This window comes from Panthera uncia, assembly GCF_023721935.1.
Source record: "Panthera uncia isolate 11264 chromosome A1 unlocalized genomic scaffold, Puncia_PCG_1.0 HiC_scaffold_17, whole genome shotgun sequence".
Lineage (NCBI taxonomy): Eukaryota > Metazoa > Chordata > Mammalia > Carnivora > Felidae > Panthera > Panthera uncia.
Genome location: NW_026057577.1, coordinates 2,096,304 through 2,117,516, shown reverse-complemented (window position 1 = coordinate 2,117,516; position 21,213 = coordinate 2,096,304). Strand labels below are relative to the sequence as shown.

General features: G+C 40.4%; 1 protein-coding gene across 1 annotated transcript; it reads right to left on the bottom strand.

Moving 5' to 3' along the window:
- Positions 1-19,455: 19,455 nt before the first annotated feature.
- Positions 19,456-20,537, bottom strand: LOC125935347 (olfactory receptor 2T27-like). The gene has a single exon (XM_049648960.1). It carries the CDS (start codon positions 20,535-20,537, stop codon positions 19,602-19,604), a length of 936 nt encoding a protein of 311 aa, XP_049504917.1. The 3' UTR covers positions 19,456-19,601.
- Between the last annotated feature and the right edge of the window lie 676 nt (positions 20,538-21,213).

Here is a 21,213-nt window from a genome sequence, read left to right as displayed (position 1 = left end):
TTTTTTAATTACAAAAAGAATATAGCAGAAAAAATTAAAGAAAACTTTCTTTTATAAAAATGTTAAATAAAAATATTTTTTCCTCTTTCTGTATTCAAGAAAAGTAAAAGAAAAGCAAAAGGAAAAAAAATGAATAGACGGGCCAGCAAACAGAATAAAATACAATTGACATTGCATCCAATTTCCCCTAGAAGTCAAACTATGAAACACTTTATAGTCTATAAGCTTAGCACATGGAAAAACTTGTATTCCACTAGAGTGCCTTTGTCGCAGTTAGACAAGGCTTAGTGTAACACCTCCAGTCTCCACTAGATGGCCCTGCTAATTTACTGGGGTGGATGGTTGTGGTGTGTGTACCTGTGTATGCACATGTGCAGGAGGGGTGAAAATGGCCTCACCCAGCTACCTAGTCTCTAGTATCAGAACTCTGTTCTCTTATGGACTGGCAATTAGGACCCCTCCTTTGTCTCTGACTTCCATCCACTCTCTGCTTCTATGCTGTCCGAGACCAAGCCATTAGCCTGCCAAGTGGCAGCATCCCTGCTGCGTTTTATCTCAGCAGCATCCCTGCTGAGTTTTATCTCAGACATGGCTGTGTTTCCAAACCCCTCACTTCTGGGGCCTGTTGGCTTTGAACCGTTTTGAACCTCTGGGGGAGGGACTCGCTAAGCAATGCCTGGGTGTCAGCCCACCCCAGGAGACTTTCTTGGGACCATGCTGCTACAGATGCCCGGTGACTATAGCCAGGTATCAGCCCACCCCAGAAAGATTTTGTGGGATAGTGTAGCAGCAGTGTTTCAGGGATTATGGTAAATCAACATACATCTGGAGACAGACTTCACCCTTAGTGTCTGTCGTAGACTCTGGATCTAAAGTTCTTTCTTATCTAGCAAGATGGTAAGATGCAGGATTAAAATGTGAGAGATGGCTAATGTCCAGGAAAAAAAAAAAAAACAAGAGTTCCAAATAAGGGTCCTTGTCCTATTTTTGTTAGGATCACAAGGCTTACAAACATGGTGATGGATGTGTACAAAGAGACAATGAAACTGTGGACATTAACTCATGGACATGAGGGAAAGGGGGTCTTGAAGATATTTGGGTTTAGGGGTTCAGGTTAATACAAAACAAAATCCTGGTGCCAGGTGGCCAGGCACAAGGTTGTTTAAAGCAAACATGAGGCACCACCTCCATTTATCTTAGCTAGCCTAGGGTATAAGACAGAGCAAGTAACCTCAGGGTTAACAAGACATCTTTCTTTTGTTAATGAGCTCCACTCTGGGCAGCTTCCTCTCCACAACAGCAGTCTATAGCCCTATTTACCTATTTACCTAATTTGGTCCTTCCTTCCTGTGAAAGCAGCTTTCTGCTATAGTACTAAATTGGGGGACACTTTTGCCCTCAATTCGTAATCTTATTTACCTCATATACCTTTGTGTTGGGGGCCTTTGCCCCCCTCTCTATACTGAGTGCCTTAGCCTCCCTTCTCTATCCTTATTTGCCTAATCTTGTTTACCCAAACTTGGGTGTGAGCGTCCTATGTCTTTGTAATTCTTTATACCATGTTAACCCATTGGTGCAAGCCCAGGGAATTTCTAAGCTTATTCCCCACAAAAGTCCTTCTTCCAACACCAGCAAATGTGGCTGTTCTCTGGGTTCTGTGGGGACCTTTGCCATATTTTGTTTAGCATAATACTGTCTACGTCCATCCAAGTCATTGCAAATGGCAAGATTTTAATGTTTTATTGTTGAATAATATTTCATTGTGTATGTGTACTAACTCTTCTTTACCCATTCACCAGTAAATGGACACTTGGGTTTTCTCTATAATTTGGCTATTGTAGACAATGCTGCTATAACCATTGGGGGACATTTATCCATTTCTGTCAGTATTTTTGTATTCCCTGGGTAAATACCTAGTAGTGCAATTGCTGGATCATAGGATAGTTATATTTTTAATGTTTTGAGAAACTCCAAAGTGTTTTCCACAGTGACTGTACCAGGTTCCATTCCTAGCAATAGTGAAAGAGAGTTCCATTTTATCTATATCTTTGTCAACAGCTGCTGTTTCCTGTGTTGTTGATTTTAGCCATTCTATCTGGTGTGAGGTGATATCTCATTGCAGTTTTCGTTTATATTTCTCTGATGATGAGTGATTTGAACATCTTTTCATATGTCTGTTGGCAATCTGGGAATCTTCTTTGGAAAAAAAATGTCTATGTCTTCTGCTGAGATTTTAATTGGATTATGTTTTCTGGGTGTTGAGTTGCATGAGTTATTTACACATTGTGTATACTAACCCTTTATCAGATATGTCATTTGCAGATATCCTCTCTCATTCCCCAGGTTCCCCTTTAGTTCTCTCCATTGTTTCCTTCCCTATAAAGAAATTTTTATTTTGGTTAAATCCCAGTAATTTAGTTTTGCTTTCATTTCCCTTCCCTCTAGAAAGAATTTGCTAAGGCAAAGTCAAAGTTACTGTCTGTGTTCTCCTCTATTATTTTTTATGGTTTCAGTTCTCACATTTTAGGGCTTTAATTTGTTTTGAATTAATTTTTGTGTATGGTATAAGAAAGTGGTGTAGTTTAATTCTTTTTAAATTTGCTGTCCAGTTTTCCCAACACCATTTGTTGAAAAGACACTCTTTTTCCCATTGGCTATTCTTTCCTGTTTTGCTGAAGATTAATTGATCATATAGTTGTGCGTTCATTGGTGGATTTTCTATTCTGTTCTATTTATCTTCATGTCCATTTTTGTGCCACTACCATACAGCTTTGTGACTATAATTTTGCTATATAACTTGAAGTCTGGAATTGTGATGCCTCCAGCTTTGTTTTGCTTTTTCAAGGTTGCTTTTGCTATTAAGAGTCTTTTCTGTTTCCATACAAATTTTTGGATTGTTCGTTCTAAATCTGTGAAAAATCTTGGTGACATTGTGATTGAGATTGTATTAAATGTGTAGATTGCTGTGGGTAGTATAAACATTTTAACAGTATTTATTCTTCCAATCCTTGAGAATGGAATGCCTTTCCATTTCTCCATGTCATCTTCAATTTCTTTTCTTAGTGTTTTATTGTTTTCAGAGTGCAGGTCTTTCACCTCCTTGGTTAAGTTTATTCCTAGGTATTTTAACATATTTGGTATAATAATAAAAGTATTGCTTTCTTAATTTCTCTTTCTATTGTTTTATTACTGGTATTTGGAAATGCAAAAGATTTCTATACATTTATTTTGTATCCTGCCACTTTACTGAATTTATCAGTTACAGCAATTTTATCAGTTTTAGAGTTTTTTTTGGGTTTTCTATAAAGAGGATCATGTCATCTGCCTACATTGAAAGTTTTACTTCTTCCTGGCCTATGAGTATGCATTTTGCTTGTTTGTTTGTTTTGCTGTGACTATGACTTCCAGTACTATATTAAATAGTGGTGAGAGTGGATATCCCTCTCTTGTACTAGATCGTAGAGGAGTAACTCTCAATTTTTCCTGATTGAGGATGATATTAACTGTGGAATTTTCATAGATGTCCTTCATTATGTTGAGGTACAGTCCCACTAACCCTACTTTGTTGAGGGTTTTTATCATGAATTGATGTTGTACTTTGTCAAATGTTCTTTCTGTATCATTTGGTTCTTACCCTTTCTTTTATTAATGTGGCATAACACAATCTTTGATTTACAAATAGTAATCACCTTTGCAACCCAGGGATAAATCTCATTTTTTGTGTGTGGAGAATGATTCTTTAAATATATTGTTAGATTCAGTTTGCTAAATATTTTATTGAAAAATTTTGTTTCAATGTTCATTAGAGATTTTGGCCTGTAGGTCTTTATTTGTGCTGTCTTTATCTGGTTTTGGTATCAGGGTAATGTTGGCATCATAGAATGAATTTGAGTTTTTCTTCCTTTTCTGTTTTTTGAGAATAGTTTAAAAAATAGGTTAACTGTTCTTTAAAGCTTTGGTAAAATTTACCTGTGTAGCCTTCTGGTCCTGGACTTTTGTTTGTTGGGAGTTTTTTGATTACTGATTCAATTTCTTTACTTGTTATTGGTCTTTTAAAGTTTTCTATTTCTTCTTGCTTCCCTTTTGGTAGTTTGTAAGAATTTATCCATTTCTTCCTGGTTGTCAAATTTGTTGCCATATAGTTTTTTATAATATTCTTAAATATTTTTGTGTATTTATGTTGTATTGGTTATTATTTCTCTTCTTATTTATGATTTTATTTGTGTTCTTTCTCTTTCTTTGTCATATATCTCGCTAGGGGTTTAGCAATTTTATTAATTTTTTTCAAAGATCCAGCTCCTTCCTCATTTCATTGATATGTGCATTTTATTTATTTTTGTTTCTATATCACTGATTTCTGCTCTAATCTTAATTATTTCCCTTCTTCCAGATGTAGGTTTCATTTTTTTTTCTATTTTTAACTCCTTCACGTGTAAAATTACGTTGCTTATTTGAAATTTTCTTGCTTCTTGAGGTAGACCTCTATTGTATAGACTTCCTTCCTATACTGCTTTTGCTGCATCCTAAAGATTTTGGAATGCTGTGTTTTCATCTTTTTGTTTCTATGTATTTTTTTCCATTTCTTTAATTTTCTGCTTGATATATTCTTTGTTTAGTAGCATGTCTTCTGGGAGAGGGGTCTGACACACTGGAACTGAGGCAAGCAAGACTGAGAAGGCAAGTCCTGCCAGAGCATACGGATGTTGGTCTTGGTGTAAGCAAGTTAAGAAGCTAGTGTAGGCAGTGTGCTGCTTCCTTCTGGTGGCTCTGTGTTTGTGCTGAGGGGTGGGGAAGGGAAGTGGTACCATTCAGCTCCTTTGTTATGAAGAGTTATCTTCATTAATGCTGTCTCTCCAGAAGCACTCTGAAAAGAGGTAATAATTTATCCATGTGTGCCCCAGACCTCCTTTGGATTACTGATTCCACGCCGCGTGCTCCTGGTTTCTTTTCCTGCCTTATTTCCAGGAGCAGGACAGTGTTCTCCAAGCTGTAACCCAGCAAAGTCTGCCGCCCATAAGTCTCTAGGTTTTAAGCCCTGCTGATTGCAAGAACTCATGTAACTTAGCCTCTCTCATTTTCTAAAGCAATGGTCTTGGGAAACTTATCTTTGTGTGTTTCCCTGTGTTTCTTTCTCTCTTGCCTTTCTCCACAACCATGGCTCCCTCTTCTGTTCAGCATCCATGATCCATGTCCCCACTAAACCAAAACTTCATATTTCCTACCTTCTTCAGTGTTAATTCTTCTCTCCTGTGAGTTGTGGAGTTTGTTCTATCAGTCTTCAGGATGATTTCTAGGGTATTTAGGGTGATTTAATATTTATCTAGTTGTGTTCCTGGAAGGAGACAAACCCAGCATCCTTGTACTCCACTGCCATCCTCCCTTTCTCAGTATTAACACTTTTTAAACTTCACTAGAGTATGCCTGTGAAGCCATCTAGTCCTGGATTATTATTAATCATCCTCTTCCTCCTCCTTTTCTTCTTCTTCTTTTCTTCTTCTTCTTCTTCTTCTTCTTCTTCTTCTTCTTCTTGTATTTTTAAAATTATTATTACTGGGGCACCTGGGTGGCACAGTCAGTTAAGCCTGCAACTAATAGTTTCAGCTCAGGTCATGATCTCACTGTTCATGAGTTCAAGTCATTCATAGAACTCTGTGCTGAGAGAATGGATGGAGACTGCTTGGGATTCTCTCTCTCTCCCTTTCTCTCTCTGACCTTTCTCTCCTCGTGCTCTTTCTCTCAAAATAAATAAATAAACTTCAAAAATATAAATAAACAAATAAAATTATTATTACTGATGTAACTTATATACAAGTGATTGGTCTGTTTAGATTTTCTTTCTGGTTCAGTTTTGGAAAATTGTATGTTTCTATGATTTTATCTATTTCTTCTAAATTGTACAATTTTCTTTGGAATATACTTCTTCATAATATTCTTTTATAGTTTTTTGTCACTCCTAATGCCATCTGTAACTTTTCCTCTTTCTTTTTTGATTGCTCTTTTGGATTTCTATCTTTTATTTTATTTTTCCTTCATGAGTCTTGCTAAAAGTTTATCAATTTCAGTTTTTACAAAAAAACTAACTCTTCTAGTCACTGAATTTTTCTATACTTCTTTTAACTTTGGTCTTTAAGTCATTTGTTTCTGCTTTTGGGCTTTATTTGTTCTTTTTATACTTCTTTTTATGTATTTTTCCTAGGGTTTTATTCTTGTTTTTCTTTGTTTGTTAGTTTGTTTTGTTTTGTTTTTCATTGAGTATTACTAAACCTTCCCTCTTAGAACTGCTTTCAGTGTGTCCCAAAGATTTTGGACTGTTGTTTCATTGTCATTTGTCTCCCAATATATCTAAATTTTCTTTTTGAGTTCTTCATTAACCCACTGGTTCTGTAGTATCATTGCTTAGCCTTCATGTATCGTGTTTTATTCATTTATCCACCTTGAGATTGATTGCTAATTTTACACAGTTATGGTCAGAAAAGATTCATGATATGATTTCAATCTTCTTAAGTTTATTAAATGACTTGTTATATGGCCTAAAATGGGCCATGGATTTATTCAGGATAACGTTCCATGTGCACTTTTAAAGTATGTGCATTCTGGGGCACCTGAGTGGCTCGTTGGTTATATTCCAGACTCTTGATTCTCTGTTCAAGTCATGATCTCACAGTTTGTGGATTAGAGCCCCACATCAGGCTCCATGATGATGGTGCCAAGCCTGCTTGGGTTTCTGTCTCCCTCTCTCTTTGCCTCTCCCCTGCTTCCTCCTTATTTCTCTCTCAAAATAAATAAACATTAACAATTTTTTAAAAATGTGCATTCTGATGCTATTGGGTGGCTCAGTCGTTCCAGCATCCAACTCTTGATTTGTCTCAGGTAATGATCTCACATTCTTAAGGTTGGATCAGGCTCTGTGCTGACAGCATGGAGACTGCTTGGTATTCTCTCTCTCTCTCCCTCTCTTTCTGTCCCTCCTTCATTCATGTTCTGTCTATTCTTTCTCTCTCAAAAATAAATAAATAAAAATTTAAAAATCAAATTTTTATGGAACCAGGCTGGAATGCTGGGGGAGAAACCAAGAGGCACTCAGAGATCTTGGTGGGTTAGACATATATTTAACACTGGTGGGCTCAGAGGAGACTGTTTCTCCAAAGGTCTGAGCCCGGAATGCAAGTAGGGAGGGTAATTTATAGTCACCATCTTCCATATCTGTGGGGTTTTTTGCGTGCACAGCAAAAAAAGGAAGAAGAACCCGGAGGAGGTGTCTCTAAGCTATAGACCAGAGTCTGTTTTAGTGCTGTCAGCCATCTTTGGCGTACTTTATTTACTTCTCCAACATCCCCCCCTTTGATGACTATTAAAAAAAAAAAAACTTTTAATAGGCATCACCTTTCAGTTTTACAGTTTGATACTCTAGGAGGGCTAAGATACGTACAATAGTTTGGCGAACAACAGTGTTTTCAATAAAATGTACCACGACATTCAGTATACTGGGGCCAATGGAGACAAGTAAAATTATAGAGAAGAGGGGCCCTGCCAGGGCAGGAAGCCAGGATCCCAATCCATGAGATCCCATCCTTTCCATTGATTGATACTTTCCTGTTGTCTATGTTGAATTCTTTCTTTGAGTTGCTTAACCTTAGTTATAACTATTCCTGACTGGCTTACCAAATAGCAACATTCCTCCCCCAGAAAGATGCAAGTCCCTCCTTCTCCTGAAGTGAGGAGGTCGAGGGCTTGCTTATTTTGGAGGATCACTGCCACCAGAGTGTTTATTTGGTTTTGTAAGGTTATCAGAGAATCTGCCACCCATTCCATGTCTTCATTTAGCTCTTGAGATAGTCTATTGTATAGTCCTATGGATGAAACTATGCCCCCTATTCCAGTTCCTATTCCTGTCACAATTCCTGCTCCTATCAAAATGGGTAGCAGGACTGCCTGTTTAGTCCGGGACTTGGGGCTAAAGTCTGTTAGGAGCTGATCTTCAGTGTATATGGATATCTCTGGGGTTAGGAAGAAGGAATAACATATCTAAGTCCAGTTGGCCTCTAAGTATTGGTAGGCAGAATTAGAACACAGATAGAACACCCCAGGGATTGAACACAGGGTTGCATTCCTCTTTAAGGTTAATTTTTTTTTTCCACATAGAGAGGTAGCGTTCATACCTTCAGGGACTGTACAGATTATATTGTCATAATTTATGAGACAGACCCCTATGGCCAGGGGTCCAATTAAGACAGAGGTGTTGGTTTTGAGATTTTCAGGATCTTCTTAGGTCAAAGGGATAGTAGTGGCTAAGTAAGCCCTCTGGGTGAGGGTAAAATACATCCAGCAGGTTTGGGTGTGATTCTTTATTTTATGGAGGACTTGTAGAGTAGTGTTGGCCTGACGCTGGAGTAGGGAATTGGTAAGCATCTGATTGAGGGCTGAAATGTTCAAACCTTGGTAGGCTGCAAGGGGAGTGGTTGCCTTTATGGCTTGTATTACCCTGTCCTGGGTATCCTTCATAACCTTTTGAAGGGCCCTGACTTGCACCCTTCCCCATCCGAGATACCCCATTGAGGAAGGTAAGTGTAGCAAGCTTGCTTCCCTCTCTTGAGGCCCTTATTATGACATGGGTTCCTGACATTTTGGGTTATCTCTATGGTCCAATACTTAGCCCTTGGGGCATGGGGTAGCTGACAGAGAGTGGGTGTTTTTCCCTTGTAGCAATATTTGTGGAGGGAGGTGAAGGCGCTGAATACCTTTGACCCCCTTATTGTCATATAACAATTCTGGGGGCAAAGTGGGTAAAAGGCAGTTGTGAGGGTGAGAGAGGTTATCATAATATACAGGCAATACTTAATAATAATCCTCTCATCCAGAGGAGGTGTGTGAGAGTCAGCATGCATCTTTTGTCCCATGTCCAGCTTGTTGGTGCAGTCTCTATCAGCACTGCTGGTAGAGTAAGAAGTAAGATGAGGGCCATGGCACCAGTAAGGGACAAGGGCTGGCAGAGTTGCATCCACACTCCTGGGCTAGGTTCACACATTTATTCATCAGGTTTCTGCTGTATGCAGGCCAACCAGCTTCTGGGGTGTGGCTGAAACAGGGCTGGAGGTCTCAGGGGATACTTTCCTTTTTGAGGGTCAGTTTAAGTGGGTTAACTGGATCTGGATCACTTCACAGGTTGTGGGTTCTGAGTTTGCCTTCTTAACTCGAGTGATGGACCCATGGGGTGATACCTGAAATATTAAGGGCTGTAGAAGTTGTTAGAATAACAGTATGAGGCTCAGTCCACCATGGTCTAAGAGGATCCATCTTCCAATATTTGACCCACACAGAGTCTCATGACTGAAAAGGGTGAATGGGGGTCCCTAAGGAAATTGGGGCCTTCTCTATGGTGTATCTCTGTAACTTATTTAGGACTTCCCTGAAGGTCTGGATCTGTTCTCTTATTCTCTTATCTCCAATCTGGTGTAGGTCTCCTGGAAGTTTTCATACACATGGGGGGGTCGCCCATATAATAACTCAAAAGGGGAGAATACCAGTGCCCCAGGCATGCATCTGGCAAGCAGGAGGGCCAGTGGTAGTAAATCTTGCCATGCAGGATTAGTCTCTTGGTGGAACTTAGCCAGGGTTTCCTTGAGCGTGTGATTCATCTGCTCTAGTTTCCCTGAGCTCTGGGGTCAGTAAGCAGTGTGAAATTTCCAGGTAATGTTGAGGGATTTTGCCAGGGTTTGTATGTCTGCCACAAATTCAGGTCTGTTATCACTGTGTATGGTTAAGGGTAGACCAAACTGAGGCACAATCTCCCGTAGAAAGGCTTTGGCCACCCTGCAACTTCATTCTGTTCTGGTCGGGAATGCTTCGACCCATTCTGAATATGTGCAGATTATTACACGAAGGTACCTGAACCCTTTATTTGGTTGTATGTGGGTAAAGTCCACCTCTAAGTCTTCAAAAGGGGTGGCTCCTATCCTTTGCGTGCCAGGCAGGGGCTGTGGGGCAGACCAAGCATTGTTTTTGGCACATGTTACACATTGTTCACTGACAGCTCAGCATAATGCCAGCAGCTGTCTGATATGTTCTTTTTGAGGAGGGCCTCCAGTGGAGTTTTCCCTAGGTGCGTAAGTTGGTGATATTCCTTCACTAGTTGTTTTCCCATAGACGATGGACAAAGAAGTGCTCATTTGGCATGACCCACCATCCTTCTTTGCTTAGTGTGCTCCATTCTGTCGAGGCCCAACTTTTTTCTTCATTTGTGTACAGGGGAAGGGAGGCTTCCCTCTGGGGCACAAAAGTCATAGTGTAGGTAGGAGCTTCCCCTAGATCACCACAGGCAGCTGCATTGGCTGTTTTGTCAGCCAGGCAATTTCCTTGAGTTATGGGGTTGTCTCCTTTCTGATGCCCCTTACAGTGTAGGATAGCTACCTTGTCTGGCAGCCATACGGCCTCAAGAAGCTTTAGTATTTCTTCCTTGTTTTTGATAGTTTTCCCTGCAGCAGTAAGGAGACCTCTTTCTTTATAGACGGCCCTGTGTACCTGCACAGTAGTGAAGGCATACTGGAAATCAGTGTAGATGTTAACTCGTTTACCTTTGCTAAGGATGAGGGCTTGGGTGAAGACATACAGTTCAGCCCATTGTGCCCACCATCCTTCCAGCAAGGTCTTGGCTTCCAGAACTTCAGTGGTTGTGGTTACTGCATATCCTGCTCTTAGGCTTCCCTCTTGTAAATAGCTGCTCCCATCACTGAACAGGGTGATCTCCAGGCTTGTGGTAGCCTGGTCTTGGAGGTCTGGGAGACTGGCATAGACTTCGTTCACTACTTCAGAATGGTCATGGTCGGGTTTTCCCTCTTCCACGGGAAGGAAGGTGGCCAGGTTTAGTGTTCTTACTGTTTCGAGAGTGACCCTTGGGTTTTCATAGAGAAGGCCTTGGTATTGTGTCAGCTGAGAATTGGAGAGGAAACGATATCCTTGGGTGCTCATGAGGGACATGACCACGTGTGGGACCTTAACATTAAGTATTTGTCCCAGTGCGAGTTTGTCTGCCTCCTTGATGAGCAAGACTGTGGCTGCCAGCACTCTGAGGCATAGTGGCCATCCTGCAGCCACAGGATCAAGTTTTTTTGACAGGTAGGTCACTGGCCCCATGCTCTGAAGGAGCACTTCAAGGGCTATTTTGTCCTTTTCATGTACAAAGAGGTTAAAAGGCCTTTCTATGTCAGGCAAACTCAGGGCTGGGGTTCATCCCAGAGCCAACTTTATTTCTGTGAAAGTGGCCCTTGCCTACTCAGTCCATGCGAGGGGCTCCTGATCTGGCCCTCCCAACAGATGATAGATGGGCTTTGCTATGGCTGAGAATCCAGGAATCCAAATGCGACAGAACCCTGTGGCCCTTAAAAATTCACGCAAGCCTTATTTTGTTTGGAGCTGTGGCAGTGTGGTGATAACTATCTTCCTTTCTGGTCCTAGTTCTCTTTTTCCTTTTGTGAGGAAGAAGCCTAAGTATTAGACCTGCTGCTGACAAATTTGTGCCTTTTTCCAAGAGGTCCGGTACCCTGAGTAGGACAGTTGCTGCAGGAGGGCCTTGGTACATTTCATACAGTCTTTTTGGGTGTCACTGGCAAGGAGGAGGTCATCTAGATATTGGAGGAGGACACACCCTGTGGTTTACCTTGGAAAATCGGTGAGGTCTGCAGCTAGTGCTTCCTCAAAGAGTGGGTGAGTTCTTAAAACCTTGGGGAAGTCGTGTCCAGGTAAGCTGCATCTGGTGCCCTGTAACGGGCTCAGTCTATTCAAAGGCAAACAATGGTTGACTTTGAGGAGCGAGGCAGAGGTAGAAGAAAACATCATTTAGGTCGTGGCATGTAAACCATCTGGCTGACCCCGGAATTTGGCTGAGGAGACTATACGGGTTTGGAACCACTGGGTGTAAGGAAACAGCCATTTTGTTAATGGTCCTCAAATCCTGTAGTGGTCTGTATCCTCCTCCTGGCTTCTTGACTGACAAGAGTGGTGTATTCCAAGCCGATTGGCACTCAATTAGAATACCTGCTTCTCTGAGCTTGGTCAGGTGCTCTTGTATATACATTCTAGTCTTGAGTGGAAGGGGGTACTTCCTTTGTGTATGAGGTTGGGCTCCAGGAATCAGGTCAACAATGATGGGGGCCTGACTCCATGCTAGTCCAGGTGGGTTATCTTCAGCCCATATGAAGGGGAAAGTAAACCTGAATTCTGAGGGTCTACAGGGTAGGGCATGGGGGCAGAATAATCTCCATTCTTCTTCCCTTGGCAGGGTAATCACCAAGACTAGGGTTTCCTTCTGTCTTGGGTTTAATTAGAGGCTAGTGTGTCCAGTGGGTTCAAAAGCTATCTAGGCCCCAAATTTGGAGAGCAGATCCTGGCCCAAAAGAGGAATTGGTAAGTCAGGTAAGTAGAAGAACTCATGCCGGACCTTGTGACCCCCAAGTTCACATTGTCGAGCTTGACAGAGGGCTGCTGCATCACCCTTGTCCCAAGTAGCCCCAAGTATGATTGCCATCTCTTGGCTTATGGGTGCCACTGGGGAAGTAACAATGGAGTAACAATGGGGAAGTATCAACCATGAAAATTATTGTTCGTCCCCCTACCTTCATTTTGATTGTGGGCTCATGGGGGTTAGGAGAGAAAGATCCCGTTCCCCCTCAGTCCGATTCTACCCCAGCCAGACCAATGAGGTTCTTGCCTCGAAGTTCCTTCCAATATCGGCTGGGTTTTGAGGGCCCCTTCCGATTCAGACATTCATTCTTCCAGTGTCCATTCTCTTTGCAGTATGCACATTGGTCCCTTGCTAAGGGGGCTCTGGGCTTCCCCCATTTTGGTGGTTGGGGTCTTCCCGTCTTTGCAGCGTCTGTTTCTTTTAGTGCTGCTGTTCAGAAGGGTGGCCTTCTTTTTTAGTCTTCTCTGAGCTTCTCTTTCGGCTGCGACTTCTCTGTTCATGAAAACGTTACTGGTGACCTCTATCAGCTGAGTGATATGCATTCCAGCATAGCCCTCCAACTTCTGGAGTTTTCTTCTGATATCTGGGGCAGCCTGTGCCACAAAAGAGGTATTTACCATCTGTTGACTTTCTGGTGTCTCGGGGTCAAATGGGGTGTATACACAGTATGCTTCACATAATCTTTCATAGTAGTCTCTGGGAGACTCCCCAGGGTTCTGTGTGACTGATGATATTTTAGCCATGTTCATGGGCTTTCTGGCTCCAGCTTGGACTCCCTGGAGGAGGGCTTCCTGGTATTGTCTTGAGGCCTGTCCTTCTTCTGTGGTGAAATCCCATGTTGGGTGTTCTTCAGGTGTGGCAGCTTGAGCCCAGACAACAGAGTCATTAATCCCCAGAGGTGCATGATCTAGGTACTGTTGCATTTCTCTCCTTCTTCTTCTTTCTTCTGTATTAAACAGAGTACGAAGTAACTGTTGACAATCTTCCCAAGTCAGTCAGTGGGTCTGGAAGAGGGACTCCATCAAGTCGACCACTGTTTGTGGCTTTTCAGTGTATGATGGAGTGTTGTGTTTCCAATTGAAGAGGTCGGTTGTAGATAAAGTTTGATAATACATCATGGAACAGCTGGGCTGGACTCTTCTGTCCTCATTCTGTCTTTCAGGCTCTCTCCTCTCCCTTACAAGTTTTTGGACAGCTTGAGGTCTGGGTCTGGGACGCAGTCTGGCTGCTGGCCCTTGTGGGGTAGGATTCTCCAGCTCAAGCGGGGTGGGAAGATGGGTGGTGCTGACTGCAGTGGTGGTTGCAGTGGTGCCCACTGCCAAGGCTACTGAGGCCTTGGCAACTGTGGCTGCAGGGGAGAGACAGATGGGGGAGGAGTTTCAAGCTCAGGAGGAGTGGGGAGGAAGCTTGGAGAGTCATAAAGAGGTGGAAAGACAATATCATCCTCCGCGTTTCCTTTAAATATTAAAGGAGCGGTGGGCCACTTCTTTGGCTCCCTGGGTGAGCCTCTGGATAAAGTGGCTAAAACATTTGCCTGGATCTGTTTGCTAATGATGAATAGCAACCAAGGTGGGGGGTTTCGGGCAATTTCAAGCCAGGAGTCGATGTATGGAAATTGTTCAGTGTGGCCTGGGTTCCCAGTGACTACTAGCCAAACCTGCTGCACTATTTGAGCATCTAATGTCCCTTCTGATGGCCATCCTACATTGAATGTGGGCCATTCTAGTTCACAAAAGGTCCTTAACTTCCTCGGTGTTATTTTCACCCTGTAATCACCTGAAAATCCCTTTTTAAAATTTTGAGCATGATCTCTAAAATCATAGTCTTACTCTGTTTTGATCCCGTTATTAATTTTTTTTTTCTCATGTTCGGTGTCACAAAGAAAGACAAAGGGAGGTTATCCCCTCGAATGAGAGGACCAATCAGATACTCCTCTGGTCACATTACTGAGGGAAACTTTAGGTGAGGTTTGGTCAGAGCAGACTCAGCTTTGTGACTTGTGGTCAGAATCTGATCTGATACCAACCTAGACCTTATAGGCTCACCAGGACACAGGAAAGCCCATTCAGGCTCTGTAGACTTTTGGGGACCTTAAGCATGCCCGTCCCTGGAGCCACAAACTCAAACTCTACTGGCAAGCCTGGCCAAGCTGCACATTCAAACACACACACACACACACACACACACACACACACACACACCAAAGTCTATTACATTCCCTCCTGCAAAATTCTCTACCTGTGAGACCTGTTAAGGCCTCCAGGGATTGATCAGGTCCCCCTTGTACTCTTTTGGGTGGGTCTGACTTCTTTGGGGCCCTGGTCTTACCAGTTCTGATGTCAGGCCCAGGTCCTCACCTACCAGGTGTCTTTGAGTCTGGCGGGAACAATGAAGCAGGGCTGGCCCCAGGCAACTGAGAAGGAGACTGACAAAATTCAGTCAGGGCACACCTTCTCCCTTGCAATCCCTCACTCTGTCACTGCCTCACTGTTTTCCCAAACTGGTGGCAACAATAGGCCAGCGTGGTAGGGTTTCCTGGTCTGGGAACCAAGTATGTTAGGGAACCAGGCTGGAACACTGGCGGAAAAACCAAGAGGCACTCAGAGATCTTGGTGGATTGGAGATTTATTTAACACCAGTGGGCCCAGAGGAGACTGTTTCTCCAAAGGTCTGAGCCCGGAATGCAATTGGGGAGGGTAATTTACAGTTGTCAGCTTCCATATCTGTGGGGGTTTTCACATGCACAGCAAACAAAGGAAGAAGAACCCAGAGGAGGTGTCTCTAAGCTAGAGACCAGAGTCTATTTTAGCCCCATTGGCCATCTTTGGCATACTTTATTTACTTCTCCAACAAAATAAGATAAAAATATCTGTTGTTTTTGGATGTAATATTATATATATATATATATATATATATATTATGTCTATCATATGTAATGTATTGTTCAATGCCATTTTTTCCTTATTGATTTTCTGTCTGGATTATCTATGCACTGATGTAGGTGGAAAGTTAATTTCCCTGTCTTCTGTTAATATCTGCTTTATGTTTGTTCTTGTTCTTGTGTCAGGTTCATAGTTGTTTACAATCTTTTATGCTCTTATTGAATTAATATTTTTTATCATTATATAATAAATTTCTTTTCCTGTTGTTACAGGCTTTCCTTTAAAGCGTATTTTTTTCTGACATAAGTATTGCTACCTCAGCTATATTTTTGCTTACGTTTACATGTTATGTTTTTCCATTTGTTAAAATTTCAGTCTGTATGTGTATTTATGTCTCAAATAAATCTCTTGTAGGCAGTATACAGATAGGTCTATTTTTTTAACCAATTTAGTCACCTTATGTCTTTTTATTGATCATTTAGTCCACTTACATTTAAGGTAATTATTGGTAGTTATGTACTTATTGTCATTTTGTTATTTTTGTTTATAGCTTTTGAGTTTCTTTCTTCTTTTTTCTCTTCCCTTGTTGTTTGATGATTTTCTTTAGTGTTAATCTGGGATCCCTTTCTCTTTATTAGTATTTTTTTTTGTATATTGTAAGTTTTTGATCTGTGGTTACCATCAGGTTCATATATGATATATTATGTGTATGGTCATTTATGTAGTTCATGGTCACTTAAATTTGAAGAAATTTTATAAGCACTAAATTTTTACTACCCCTTCTACATACATTTTATATATTGTATGTCATGTAGTGTGTGTGTGTGTGTGTATTTCACATTTTTAAAATTATGAGTGTTTTGCCTTTTTAAAATATATAATTGATTTTACTATTTATGTTTTAACCTTTATACTGTCTTCCTACGTGATTACTACTTTTATTATGTGATTGCTTCAACTTGAAAATTTTAATTTTTATAGTTTATTACATCTAGTTATGGCCTTTTCGTTCCATTCAAACAATTTTATTTACATTTCTTAAATACCAGGTCTAGTGGTGATGAAATGCTAACTTTTGCTTGTCTGGGAACCTATTTCTCCCTCAATTCTGAATGATAATCTTGCTTGGTAGACTATTTTTGTTCTAGGTTTTTGTTTGTTTTGTTTTATTTTTTTTAACATTTTAAGTATATTATGACTTTCCCTTCTGTCCTGCTAAGTATCTTCTAAAAACAAAACAAAACAAAACAAAAAACAAAAACACAAAACAAAACAACAAAAACCAGATAATAGCCTTATGTTGTTCTGCTTGTATGTAACTGTTTTCTTTTCTACTGCTGTTTTTAAATTTTTCTTTTCATAATTACTTTTTGTCATATTAATTATTATGTATCTTGACTTGGACCTCCTTTGGTTCATCTTATTATAGGTTCACTGTGCTTCCTGGACCTTGACGCCTGTTTCCTTCTTATGATTAGGGAAAGTTCTAGCTATTATTTCTTCAAATAAGTTTTCTGCCCCATTTCTTTCTTTTCTTCTATGATCCTTATCGTGCGAGTGGTATTATGCTTAATGATATCACAGAATTCTCTTAACCTATTGTATTATTATTATTGTTATTGTTATTATTATTATTATTATTATTTACTTTGGTGTCAGGCTTGATTTATTTCCATTATTCTGTTTTTCACATCACTGACCTGTTCTGCATTCGGTAATATACTACTGATTCCCTTTACTGTATTTTTTATTTCACTTGTTGCATTATCCAGACCCTATATATATATATATATTTTTTTCTATCTCTGTGTTGTCCTCAATGAGTTCATCTACTTTTTTCTCAAGTCCAGTGAGTATCTTTTTCCATTACTTTATTTATCAGACATATTGTTGGGATGCCTGCGTGCCTCAGTCGGTTAAGCATCTGACATGTGGTTTTGGCTCAGGTCATGATCTCACGGTTTTGTGAGTTCAAGCCCCAAATCAGGCTCCATGCTGATAGTGCGTAGCCTGCTTGGGATTCTCTGTCTCCCTCTCTCCCTGCTCCTCCTCCACTTCTGCTATCTCTGTCTGTTTCAAAATAAATAAACTTAAAAAAAAAAGACCCATTGCTATCTCCACTTCATTTATCTTTTTTACTTTTTTTTTTCTTTTTTCTTGTTCATTTGGGACATATTTCTCTGTGTCCTCATTTTGATTCTTTGTGTTTGTTTCTATGTATTAAATAGGTCAGGTATATTCCCTGGTTTTGAATGTAGTGGTCATGTGTAGAAGATGTCCTGGACTGTCTTATAAAGCATTTCCCTGGTCACTAGAACCAAGTGCTCCAGGGGTGCCCACTGTGAGGACAGCATTCAGTCTCCTGTTATAGCTGAGCTGAAATTGCCTTCAGCTCAGCTCTCTGCAATGACTAACTTTGCTTCTGTGGGTGCAGTGGGCATTTCTTCATCCCTGAACTGATGAGGGACATGAATGAGGCCGCTGTGGGCTTGCTGGTGAGGAGGGCTGTCAGTTAGCCTAGCTGTAAGCAACTAGTCACAGTTGTGACTGCACCAAATGGCAGGTCTTTCTCCCTGCACAGCCTGCTAAGACACAAGGTTGTTAGAACTGCAAGCATGGTGGTGTGTGGGGATATCTCCACCCACTCCCCAGGGCAGGAGTCATTTTAGAAAAATGCATACCAAGGTGAGAGGTTTGTATGATGCAGGTCTTCAAGGGAATACCAAGACAGGGTGCACAGTTATAACAAGTTTGATGGAGAGTGCTATTGCTGGATCCTTCAAGCCTCTAGGTATCTTGGCCATGTGAGGGGAAAATATATGGAACCTGCTAGCACTTTTGTTCCTGGAGAAATCTAAAGGTCCTTGCCCCCCCCCACACACACACATTCTAAGATTAGTCAATAAATCATCACCATACCAGTTTTCAAACTGCTATTTCTATGCTGTGTCTTGGGCTGAGTTATTTAGTGTTCTGACTCATGGTTATTTAGCGTTCCACTGAGTTATTTAGTGTTCCACTCAAAGTGTGGAATTCATTGGCTATTACCCATCAGCTACCCTAGAGTTTAGCCAGCTAATTTTCAAGCCCCTAACTTTAAGCCCCACTGGTTTTGAAAGTGAAAAGTTATGGGGACACTTCTTCCCAATGCAGGTCTCCAGGACCAGGGGTGCCTGGTGTGGAGTCTGATCCTCTTGCTTCTTTATGCTTGTGATGTTGCTTTCCTTTTCTTTCTTTCTTTCTTTCTTTCTTTCTTTCTTTCTTTCTTTTCTTAATTTCACTGAAGTTCCTAACCAAGTCTTTTCCTATCTTTCCCTTTTTGATGTGTTTTTCTCTCTATGAGTAACTGTGGAATATTTTTCTTCCAGTTGTATCCATGTTGTTTTCTGAGATAGTTGCACAGATGTAGCTATTACCTCACTGTGTCCATGGTAGGAGGCAAGCTCCAGATACTGCTATTCCATTCTCCTCTTACATTTCTCTAAACTTGCTACTTCTAATGCCAAAGTCAAGAAATCTGTGTTCAGTTTGAGTCCCAGACATTGATTCTTATTTTATTTACAAGAAAATTTTATAATGTTATAGATTTCAGAGAAAACTTAATTCTGAAGGAAAAAAATGTTAATTTTTTTTCTAACTTAATAATGTCACAATGACATTTATAAGTAAAGAAACTTGCATTGGAATACTAGAAAATCATACATGAAAAGTTCTCTTTATATAAAGCCACAATCACCTTGGTTTCCTGAAACCACACAACATCATGTTGGTATTTTGTGGGAGATACAGGTGAGAAGCATCAAAGGAAAAGACTTTAAAAGGGAATGGAAGGAGAAAGTGCAAGGCCTTAGGACATGTTTACACAGCTGAACAACACTGAGGCTCATAAGGAACATCTAGAGCCATTAACATTGGCCACGGCCGGATCCTCCTTCACACCTGACCCTTCCTGGTGTTATAGAAACCAATTAACTTGAAATTCAACCTTGAAAAGCTAAACCATTAGATTGATTAATACACTTGCTTAGCTGACTTTAAGCATGTAGTCTTTAGCAATTATCCTAATAAAACGAAGCTTCATTCTGGAGTCGGGGCCTCATTCCTACTCGAGAATGAGGACCTTCACTTAACCGCACTTTGTGGACTCATCTTTTGCCTCTCTGTCCATACTCCTGCAACAGTATTTCAAATTGGTTTTCAACTGTATCTTTTCCCATGCTATACATATATCCTTTTCACAGCTGGGGAGCAGTATTCAAGCACTAAAATGTCACACATTTTCCCATAAACTTCCTGAGAGCTGCCACCACTTCCTTGTTCCTCAGGCTGTAGATGAGGGGGTTCAACATGGGGGTTAGGATATTGCTGAACACAGAAAGAGCTTGGTCCTGCTCTGCACTATGGGAGGAAGTGAAAGTCATATAGATAAATATGTTTGGGCCAAAGAAGAGACTCACCACAGTTAGATGGGAAGAACAAGTGGCCAGAGTTTTTTTCCTGCCTTTGACAGAGTTCATACGGAAGACAGTGAGGAAGATGAGAGTATAGGAAACTGTGATGAGACTGAAAGGTACAACAAGCAACACAATGCTTGTCACCACCACCACTAACTGGTACACTGAAGTGTCTTCACAGGAGAGCTTAATGAGGACTGGGACCTCACAGAAGAAGTGGTGGATCTCCCGTGACCCACAGATAGGAAAATGCATAGGGTACACTGTATGGATAAATGAACTTATAGAGCCTCCAATCCAACAACCTAAAACCATGTGCATACAGAACCTGGGGCTCATAATAATGGGATAACGCAATGGGTTGCAGACAGCCACATAGCGGTCATAAGCCATGAGAGTCAAGATGAGGCATTCTGACATTCCCAACATCAGGAAGAAGAAACTCTGTGTTCCACAGCCAATCCATGATATGGTTCTTTTCCCAGTAAAATAGTTAGAAGCCATCTTTGGAACAATGGTGGAAGTTAATGTCAAGTCAATGAGGGAGAGTTGACTGAGGAGAATGTACATGGGCGTATGAAGTCGAGAGTCTCCCCAAATTAAGACAATCAAAAGTATGTTTCCCAGGAAGGCAAGAATGTAGACAAAGATGATCATAAAGTTGAGGACAATAGAATGCTGAAATTCAGGAAAGAGTCCCACAAGGATGAAATCGGTTATTGAGGATTTGTTTCCACCCACCATGCCCCTAAAACAAATGTAAAAGGGCTGGGGGACAAATCAAATGGATTAGAACAGCTGACATTCAGTACAAGTCTGATATCAATATGTGGATATAAAATTTTATATCTTTTTCTCTACCTTTAGTATTTCATAATATTTACTATCAGAGATATTTTACTATTCATTGCTGAGCAATTGCTTAAATATTTCTTAAATAGATAAATTACAAGAAAATAATCAACTTCAGTGCCTTTAGTCTCTGTTGAGTGTATTTTTTTCTTTTTTTTTCTTTTTCTCTTTTGTTTCTTGTTTTCTTTCTTGCTTGCTTGCTTGTTTCCTTTCCTTCTTTTGACTAGAGAATCTTCTAAATCTATGGATATATTTTCTACAAATATGAACCTAAAATTTTATATGTTACATCTGATAGTTATGGACCCTAGTTACTAACTCTTGTATATTTAGAAGAAAAAAGAAAGAAAAATCAAATTAATTCACTCAATTTCACTTTAAAATTACAAATAAATTATTTAACAAAATATTAATGAGATATCATATTAATTTATTTTGGCTAGTTATCATGTCATACATATAGGTGTGAAAATTGCCAGACTTTTGACCTTCTTGGAAGTCATAAATTATAATTTATTATAATAAATAATAATTATTTATTCAAAATTAATATAAATGTATTTACTTA